Source organism: Branchiostoma belcheri, unplaced genomic scaffold (assembly GCF_001625305.1).
Source record: "Branchiostoma belcheri isolate BF01 breed outbred unplaced genomic scaffold, Haploidv18h27 scaffold102, whole genome shotgun sequence".
Lineage (NCBI taxonomy): Eukaryota > Metazoa > Chordata > Leptocardii > Amphioxiformes > Branchiostomatidae > Branchiostoma > Branchiostoma belcheri.
Genome location: NW_017802403.1, coordinates 22,127 through 32,593, shown reverse-complemented (window position 1 = coordinate 32,593; position 10,467 = coordinate 22,127). Strand labels below are relative to the sequence as shown.

Genomic DNA, 10,467 nt, shown 5'->3' with positions numbered 1-10,467 from the left:
CTGGTATAGCTATTTATGGTTGAAACCTTGAAATAAAGAGACGCCTCATGTAGCTTGGTTTGGAGCTATTTTAAATACTTCAAGTATGAAATGATGACGAAAAGGTGCTAAGAAATGGCATTAATTGTAATCATTAGACAGATGTCCTCATCTAGAATAATTTTTGCCTCCCTAAAATTACATTGGATTTAAAACCAGTTCCCATGTCACGCTAAACAAAGTTCACAATTAATTTTCTCATAGGTAAGAGACGACAATGGGACAGTGCTGTTCCTGTTCGTGTTCCAGAGCTAGACCCGCCAGGATGCCTGATGTTGACGGTAGTCATTTCAGAAAATACATCTTTCCCTTTGAGAATCTGGTGTTGGAGGGCGGGGGAGCCAAGGGCATGGCGTATGTGGGTGCACTGAAGGTAAGGAATGCCTAGATTTTAGTGTTGACTGTGGTCTGCATGTGATTTAAAATAATGTCTGCATATTATCATGAAAGTTACGTTCGTCTGTGTTGGTCATTTAATACATGTTTAAAGTTAAAACTGTTGTTCCAGGCTATATTGGCTGACGATATACAGACATTTTAAAAGTTAAATAAATAAAAACTTCCCAATACAAAAGGTAAATGTTCTCACCTAGAGATTTCGATCAGCCACTCTGGTCTTCCTCAGCAGACTGGCGCAGTGTGGCTAGTCACGTGGCTTCTCAGAAATGTGACGTTTATATGTACTCTCCAAGCAGAGGATTGGGTTTGGGGTTATTTTTAGCTTTTTTTTTTTTGCTTTTTTATCAGGGTTTCTCTTTTATACTATTTGCACTGAATTTTTTCCCCACCAAAGACAAGGGTTTGGTGGGAAAAAATACAGTGCAAAAGGGTTTGGTGGGAAAAAATTCAGTGCAAAAGAGAAACTCCGATAAAAAAATCCTAAAAACACGCTAAAAATAACCCCAAACCAAAACCTCTGCTTGGAGAGCAGTTTATATGGTAACCGTCCCCTGTTGCGGTTGTTGTTGACGTCACTCTACTGGGTCAGTCTACTGAGGAAGACTTGTCAGTGACTGGTCGAAAGCTCTAGGTGACAATATTTACCTTTTGTGTAGGAACGAAAGTTTTTTTTTCTTATTGAACTTTAAAAATGTCTGTATATCGTCTGCCAATTAGCCTGGATGCCATCCTCCGTAGTTTATCACGTTTTACTGGTTACCACGGATGGCCAGGGAAAAGACACACCCGGCGAAAACTACGGGAAATGGTACCCAGGGTACATACAGCCAATGTTTTTCATAGATGGCAAGCAAATTGAAATACACAATGAAACATGAAAACCCTTGCATGGTGTACGTCTGAAAATATATTAAAGAATGTTTAGACGTTAGAAATTATTATCATTATTATTATTATTATTATTTGTTACACCAGGTTTTGGAGGACGCCGGAATATTGCGAAACATCAAGCGGTTCGGCGGCACGAGTGCCGGGTCCATCACGGCTGGTTTCCTGGCTGTGGGCATGTCTCCGCAGGATATCCTGGACAAGTCGAACGAGAACCTAAAGGACATTCTTCTAAGAGGTAAGGTCACTGATTTGGTTCTATTGATGAGATCCGCGCGCATTGATTTTTGCCTGTTTTCAAAAAATTCTGACTCCTACTCCGAGGCTCTGACGTGGTTGCCATCCTCCGTAGTCCATGATAACTAGCTATATAGGGAGCCGGCGGTAACTACGGATTGTCTGTTTCATTAATGATTAAAGATAAAAACATTTACCTATAGCATCTAGCCCCCAAAATAAAAATAGAAATAAGAAATAAAATAAAAATTGAAATAAAAATAAAAATTAAATAAAAATAGAAATAGAAATAAATAAAAATAGAAATAGAAATAAGAATAAAAGTAAAAATAAAAATAAAAATGAAAATGAAAATGAAAATGAAAATGAAAATGAAAATGAAAATGAAAATGAAAATGAAAATGAAAATGAAAATAAAATTTTCGACCTCCCAGGCCGTGACAGTGACGGTGCTGCGAAGCACAACATTGCGAAGTTGGCACTCCCTATTTTACTTTGATATAAGCCAGTATAAGTTTCTAACTTCTGGAATCAGAACAATGTCTTCCAGTTGCAAAATAAGTCGTACAACCACTTTTCTTTTATTCGTTAGGCCACACCAATTTAATTTGTTGGTTCTCGGATTCGCCTCTTCATTTTTTTCTGATTTGCAAAAAAAAAAAAAAGATTCTGGTTCTGAATCAACTCAAATGTGCTCATATTTTGCTCCTAACAGTTGAGGAAAGTCCTTTTTGTTACAGTTTTTCCATTTATCAATGTAGTGGTTTGATTAAAAGTTCAAAATTCATTGTTAGAATATTGACCCAGCCTTTTGTGTTGACTTCATGGCTCCTTTCGTATCATTTGAGGCTATAAGAGGATGCCTAGACCTGTTTTTATTTTTATTTTTTTTCGCCCTGTCGCTTCATATTTTTTCTGAAAAAATCCGAGAACCAACAAATTAAATTGGTGTGACCTTAGAAACAATAAAAAGTACTTCCTTTTTATTTACGTCTCCAGGCAGCCCATGCTATCTGTGTGGCAAGTGCAAATACCTCTGGAATCTCTACAACTTGTGTTATCACTACGGAGCCTACCCGGCCACATATTTCGTGGACTGGTACGGGAAAGCCATCGAAGAGCATCTCCAGAAGGTGAAGAACAGGAGGCAGAGGTCTGGTGAGGGGAACCCGGATGAGTTCGACAATCTAAACGGAGATATCACATTCGCTCAGGTACAATGTATATGGTACATCATTATATGTAAGGCCACAGCAAGTAAATTTTATGGATGACTCTAAATTTGATGTGATAGGGCGAAAAATACAAATCGGAGAAAAATTTTGGCCAATCTAACTCAAATTCGATTCAATTTGTATAGAAAGGTAGGCGTGGCCTAGATATGGTCAGATTGCTCCAGAACGTTTTCGAATTCGGGCCAGGGGCTTACCATACAAATCACAACTACATATCATTCAAAGAAACCAACACAAAGAAATTCTCTTACCTAAAGCTTTCGACCAGTCACTCTAGTCTGCCTCCGTAGACTGACCTAATGAAACTTGTCAGATGGCTTTTTTGAAGTGTGACGTCATCACTGGGTTAAAGGTACATAGAGGCTATTTACATCAGGGCCCATTACCCTTCACTCTGCCGCGACGAGGGCCGACATCGTCTACTTTTGCCCCAGTGTTGACGTCACACTTCAATGAAGCCACATAACATTAAGCGTCACTGAATAAGTCTATTGACTGGGTGACTGGCCGAAAGCTTTAGGCGAGATAATTTCTTTGTATTGGATCAAAAGTGTTTACATGTCATTCTCCCTAGGTTTACAATGCGTTCGGGAAGGAGCTGTGCACGGTGTCGTACGAGACGGAGTTTCAGACCGAGGTTTACTCTCACGTCAAGACTTCGCCACTCCTGGAGATCAGAGAGGCAGTGCGCATGTCTATGTCCATTCCAGGTTAGACACAGTATCTGTATCAGTATCATATTTTTTTAATATTCCAACATTTAATCACAAGACGTGATGACGGCACACTCAATTTTTTTTCAGCTTATATTAATGCCGCCACCAACACAGGGGACAATAAAACAATCATTTTCATCTGAGCGAAGTGAGGAAAGTCGTGTTAAGTGGCTTTCCCAAGGGCACAAGATCGGTGACATGTCAGGACTCGAACCCGGGACCTCTTAATTCCGAGTGGAGCACTCTGCCGCTACGCCACACGACCCCACAAGTCAAAATATTGTGTTCACTTCAGAACAGCCATGATTTGTAATTGGCGGGCATCACACATTCTTGTACGTGACACAACTGCGTGCTCTGAATGACGCTGTTGTTTATTTTCAGTGTATTTTGAAGCGTACAAACCTGCGGTCGGGGACATCCAACCACCAGTGAGACACATAGATGGAGGGGTGTCCGCTAACTACCCCATCTACTGTTTTGAAGGTCAGCAAAATTAAATCTAAAAATGATAAATTATGTTGGTGGACGAACTAAGCCTATTTCTTCATTACATTGGTTTGATATATAATGGTACAAATTCCATATTAGTTATCATTTGAATGTGAATGATGGCTCTTTAATTCTTCCATGTTTCTGCCCCTGACGGCCGCCATATTTGATTTAAGATGTTCGCCATCTTTGATTTCAGACAGCCGCCATCTTTGATTTGAAATTCCCGCCACCTGCGCTGTGCACCATGGGTTCCACTTGTCAAGCAATTATTTTTCTGTTTCCTTTGATTTTGATTTTGACAGGTTGGTGGCTGTCCATGGATCAAGGTAACACCTTCTGCCAACAACTAAGCGGGATAGATGGTCATGCCCTAAAACAGAACTTCCTCCCCGACGGCAGCCGCCAACACTTTCAAGTCGAGGGAAGTGCAAAAGAGAAGGAAAGAATCCATAAGAAAACCATTGGTGCTTGTCTGGTAGGCAGTCGTTTCTTATTTACTGGATACAGAAAAATAATATTCTACAGAAAGATATGCATAGTGTAGCCAGGTATCCCCAAGCGTAATAACGGTCAAGTCTTATACTGAAAAGAATTACAGATGAGAAAATATATACAAGTAATTCTAAGTGTTGCGATTTAGATCCGTGGAAAGTTTCGTTGCAATTACTCATCAGATTAGTTCTCAGAGGTCCACAACTAGAAAAAGATTTTAACAAACTTGGTCTGGGTAAAAGCTCTGCAGTTGAGAATAATTGTACCTTGTTTGCATATAACAGTTTTCAGACACCAGTCTGGAAGGCAGGTTCCAACCCCAGTTTAATGATCGTCTGGATCATTATTTGCGGGCTCACCCAGACTACCAGCGACTCTTGCAAAGACCAAATACAAAGTTTGCAAAGTAAGTCTTCCTCTAAATTCTATTTCTTGCAAAGACCAAATACAGAGCTGGCAAAGTAAGTCTGCAACAGCCTTTTCCATTTCTTTCTACTAAATTCAATTAATTGCCTTCGACAAGAAGGCTATGAAATCGTTTTGGCACTGTTTGGCAGATTATGCACGATACATTTTGAAGGCATGGTCCGAGGTTCACGATTTTTGGTAGGCAGGTTGTCTTAGTGATGGGCATTGTCAAGGCCAAAAATGGACTTCGTGGGGGGTTCTTGCGTGACTGGAGCTGACCTTTTGTGTTTGTGTTTCTTTTTGTACTCAAGATAACTCGGGAATCCTTAAATGGTTGTCTATGATTTTTAGTTGGCAAGTTACCGTTGAGAATACGAAGGTCGAGTTCGGAAATAGGCCTCGTGGGGGGGTTCCCACACCATTGAATTTGACTTTTTGTGTTGGTCGTTATTGTTGATAGCAGGATAATTCGAGAATCTGCAAATGGATGTTCGCGATTTTTTGAGCAAGTTACCGTTGACGATAGCAAGATCAAGTTCGGAAATGGGCGTCGTGGGAGGTCCGTACGTTGCTGTAGGGGGCTTTTGGTGATTGAACATTTTAAGAGCAGGCGAAGTCTTAGTCCGGTTTTATATCTAGGTTAAAACAACAAGTTACAGACAGGAAGCTGTCAACAGTGGCTTTCTTCGGAAAACATTTTCTTTTAATGGTTTGTTGAAACAACATTCCCCAACAGGGGCGTGCTTAACGATCGCTAATTTGACAGGTCTGTGTACACATCTGGAATGTGTTTTGATCGGGAACAAAGTTGGTATACTTCAACAATTGCCAGGTCCTGGCACCATGGATCGCCGGAAAAATAGTAGAAAATGGCCAAAATAAAGGGATTAGTATGCCGCTAAAGGGAATTAGCCCGCTAGAGAGATACAATTTGCGACTCACGGGAGGAACCCATTCATCTTACATACCACATATCATCACAACAATTGGCCATTTTGTGTGAACATTTTGTCTTCTTCTCTTGGCTGGCATGACCTCTGGTGGCTGAATAGGCCGATTCTTGATAAACAGGTCCTGCCTCAAGTCCTGCATGTCAGTGACTGGTCGATGTTGTAGTGCAATTGTTTTCAACGTATATTGGATATCGCACGCTTCAACAACGCTGGCTGCACATAAGAATAATTTAGTTGAAGGAGTTTTTGCCGTTTTGAAGTTTGGATCGCCGAGCATCGGAGGGGAGAAAACAACCTTTCGCGGCCAGACTCCCCAGGCCAGTTCTCTCTCTTTTTTTGCCGAATTCTACGATCCGTATTTTCGTAGAAAGACATGGTACAGGCTTGGGAAATAGTATGTTGCTTCGTTCACAAAAGGACTCTCTGACCACAATAACTAAGATAATCATCTTCCAAAAACCTACACTACACACACACACACACAACATCCACCAAAACAATATCACACTGTCGAAGGTATGAGCCCTCCGAACTCTAGTTCCTCATGTACCTATTATATCTCACTCCTCACCATGGTATGGACAAAATATATTGTTTTCTCTGTCGTGTGTGTTTTTTTGCTCTTTTCTCTTCACCTTATCATCCTCCTTTTATTATATTGAATGGATTTATACTGTTTGTTTGCAGTGAGTACAGACGGAAGATAGAAAGGCTGCAGGAAGATCGGACCAAGTTCAAGAAGAAACTGGAAAAGGACTTACAGGTAGAAGATAAGATTGAGGAGGTCGTAAGGGCATATCCGGACCTGGCGAAGATGAGACAGCTCTTTGACAGCATGGTAAGTGGAGGACTAATGTTTACAGTTAAAACTTTAGTTCCCAGACGAATAATAAATGTTCTCACCTGGAGCCTTCGAGTCTCAGGTATTCGTTTAGCCAGATCGTGTCAAGAAAGCCAGCATTGCCAGTTCGATGGAAAATTGAAAAAAAAAAACAACAAGAGAATAGAACTCCTGCAGTGTATGATAGACATTATGCAGGCTTTGTGGCTCTTTATTTTGTTTTTATAAAAAAAGACTAAATTACATAAGATAGAATCGTAGAAATGCCTTTGTTAGTGTGTTACTACTGGCAGTACTATTTTGGGTGGCTGAGCTGTGGGTTGTGTGTCTGTTTTGATCAGAGTAGGTTCACAGGCAGAATAACAGATCAAAAGGTCAGACACAGGAAGCAGGCTAACGTTGAAGGTGACTTTTAAGTTTTTTAATGTCCTACAATGTTCAATACATTTAGCAAGAATTCCACGATCGCATTACTGAGCCAAATGACGTTAATCTTCAGGACTGACGAATTGTAAATGTTTATAATATGATAATATTAAAGTTTTATCATAATAACGTTTATGATATGATAACATATGATAATATGTTGTTATGCATCCCACAGTTCACGGCACAAGACGTGATACAGATGTATGGAAAGGACGACAAGGACGCAGCTTTCAAGATGCTGTTTCTGAACCACAAGAATGAGGTAAATAAAAATTGAGGAAATGGAAGAAAGTTTTTTAAAAAGTTTTTACTAGTCTTTTATTCAAAAATAAAGGAATAGTAAAAAAAAATTGTAATATAAAACACAGTAACATTTCACGCAAACTTCGATAGTGTTACAATCGAGTAGGGCTATTTATCAAATCATCGGTTTCAGTATTTTATCTACTTACAAAGCAGTCGTACTGTATTTATATAATTAGTACCTATTTATATTCAAATCATTCTGTAACATCGAGTCTCTTGCAATCTATTGTACTTGAAAAATGTGAATAGTTTATTACGTAAAACATCGTATCTAGAGCATTCCATGAACTGACCACAATACTCCATCGAAGGTCATTGACCTCCTTGACAGGGTCAACATAGTATAATTCAGAGAATCCTTTAAGACTAAATAATGTCTGTTTTCTATACAGCCGACCACGACTCTAGCTCATAACATCTACCGTAACCAGAAGTATCTACAAGAAGCAAAGAACAAGTGTCTGAAAGGCACTTTCGCGGACAAACCAACGGAGTTTTACGCGCAGTTGGAGGAGTTCATGCGTAAAAACAGGCCAATGGAGGTAGGAGCCCCAAGATTCTGTATCATCGGTACTGCCGGTATAACCGCCCTTCAGCGTATTAACACACCAGCTTCTGTATCTGTATAGCCGGTATAACCGCCCTTCAGCGTAACACACCAGCTTCTGTATCTGTATAGCCGGTATAACCGCCCTTCAGCGTAACACACCAGCTTCTGTATCTGTATATAGCCGGTATGACCACCCTTCGTCGCAACACACCAGCGTCTGTATCTGTATAGCCGGTATAACCACCCTTCAGCGTAACACACCAGCTTCTGTATCTGTATATAGCCGGTATAACCGCCCTTCGGCATAACACATCAGCTTCTGTATCTGTATAGCCGGTATAATCGCCCTTCAGCGTAACACGCCAGCTTCTGTATCTGTATAGCCGGTATAACCGCCCTTCAGCCTTCAGCGTAACACGCCAGCTTCTGTATCTGTATAGCCGGTATAACCGCCCTTCAGCGTAACACGCCAGCTTCTGTATCTGTATAGCCGGTATAATCGCCCTTCAGCGTAACACACCAGCTTCTGTATCTGTATAGCCGGTATAATCGCCCTTCAGCGTAACACACCAGCTTCTTTATCTGTATAGCCGGTATAACTGCCCTTCGGCGTAACACGCCAGCTTCTGTATCTGTATAGCCGGTATAATCGCCCTTAATAAAATAAGCCCTCGGTGTAACTCACCAGCTTCGCAGGCACGCGGTACGGTGGCAGCTGGCTATATTACATGGCGCGACTTGTTACACCCAATCTTTGCACATGTAACTGTAGGACTTGTTTTAAGTTTTCTAGTGATGATGGCTATACGTTCTTGCTGGCAATGAGTTCCACACTACACTAGCTACGATAGTTCTTGGAAAATTCACCAACACCTCAATTCTTGGTTGATAATTATAACTCTGATATTTGAAGACATCGATCACTGGTTCTTGTTCTTTTCTGGGCTAGTATTAGATGCTAAGTGGTGAAAAAGTCTACCAGTTTATTAGTCATTTTGTACATCATGCATAATCTGGACACTTTTCGTTGATGTCTGTCTTCCATGGATAGGTTTCTTTTCATCTCCGTTGCACTAGCACTAGATTTCAATATTCTTGTGACGATTAATATGATCAGTAAAGATTCCCTCGCGAATATACCATAATATCAAATATGTTATAATAACTAGAAAGGCCAATATTTGCTTTGGAGCAAATACAGCGATGGGTTCACCACATTTTACGACATGGCAGGGAAAGAATGAGAAACACAAGGGAAAACAATGATTTACATTGATATAACTATAATATGAAGTAACATACAACTAAAACAACAGTTGGATAGCTATTCCCTACTTTATTGGTTAGGATTTTTAATTGCATAATGCAAACTGTTGATTTTCAAAATAAATAAAAAAAACGTTCATGCCCCGCATTCCAATGCTGGAGCAGAAAAGCTTGAAATACCTACCAAAACACTTGAATAAAGACATACTGTCAGTATGGAAATGCTCTGTGCAGGTGTTAATCAAGTTAAATCCCAACAGCCAATCAGCAAGAAATGCTCTGTGCAGGTGGAAATGCTCTGTGCAGGTGTTAATCAAGTTAAATCCCAACAGCCAATCAGCAAGAAGTATAGAGGAAAGCTGCATGCCTATTGGTTGATGCCCTGCATTCCATTGTGATGACTCATGCCCAGACGTGGTGGCACACTAACACAGTAATACATTTGCTATAACACAGCCAAAAACTCAAATAAAACCATTCTAAAAGCCTGTATCACAAAAATTTAAAAAAACGCCTAGGGGTATTTGCCCACTGTACCTCCATACCAAATTTCAGGACCTTAGGCCCTAAAATGAAGAAGCTGAATCCATTTAAAAAATGGCAGGAGGAGAAGGAGGAGAAGAAGAAGAAGAAGAAGAAACATCAGAAAAGCAATATGGGTTCACCACCACTTCGCGGTGTGGTGAACCCATAATGATTGCCATTACAATAGACTATTTCTAACATCCCCTATTCCATTTAGGAATACGATGTCGGCAGGAGCATTGGTATCAACGTGGATTACATCACAACTTTTGACTTTGGTTTGGCGACTGAAGACGAGGAGTTTCTAATGGCGGTAATCACTCCTAAACTATACTATATTTGTTTATTTGTTTATTAGAATTCACTACAAGTACAAACATACAAGTGGAAGGGAGGACAAAACAGAGAATCGGCCTCTTCTTTGCTACCAAAGATCTACCAGCGTTTGTTGAATCGATGATTGTTAGACATAGTAATTAAATAATGAACAAGTGACCAAATATTTGCAAAGACTGATAATGCTGGCATTGCACATGGAGTTATAATTGAATGTTATGAGTTGTTGATAGAAAGTTAGAACCTCACAATAATAAGCGCACTAGAATATTCTCTGTTTCTGTGATATCTGTTTCAAATGTAGATTTTGTTTTTGTCTAGCAAGGTGCTGTGGCTACTATGGCGTTCCTAC

General features: G+C 40.1%; 1 protein-coding gene across 1 annotated transcript in view; it reads left to right on the top strand.

Annotated features, from left to right (window-relative positions):
• The first annotated feature begins 304 nt into the window (after positions 1 to 304).
• Positions 305 to 10,467, top strand: part of LOC109474380 — a 10,881-nt gene continuing 718 nt past the window's right edge. The window contains exons 1-11 of the mRNA XM_019774684.1: positions 305 to 412; positions 1,414 to 1,564; positions 2,563 to 2,777; positions 3,373 to 3,508; positions 3,899 to 4,000; positions 4,312 to 4,484; positions 4,786 to 4,907; positions 6,550 to 6,700; positions 7,308 to 7,394; positions 7,831 to 7,980; positions 9,997 to 10,092. Coding sequence (XP_019630243.1) covers positions 305 to 412; positions 1,414 to 1,564; positions 2,563 to 2,777; positions 3,373 to 3,508; positions 3,899 to 4,000; positions 4,312 to 4,484; positions 4,786 to 4,907; positions 6,550 to 6,700; positions 7,308 to 7,394; positions 7,831 to 7,980; positions 9,997 to 10,092 — 1,491 coding nt within the window. The remainder of the gene's footprint in view (positions 413 to 1,413; positions 1,565 to 2,562; positions 2,778 to 3,372; positions 3,509 to 3,898; positions 4,001 to 4,311; positions 4,485 to 4,785; positions 4,908 to 6,549; positions 6,701 to 7,307; positions 7,395 to 7,830; positions 7,981 to 9,996; positions 10,093 to 10,467) is intronic.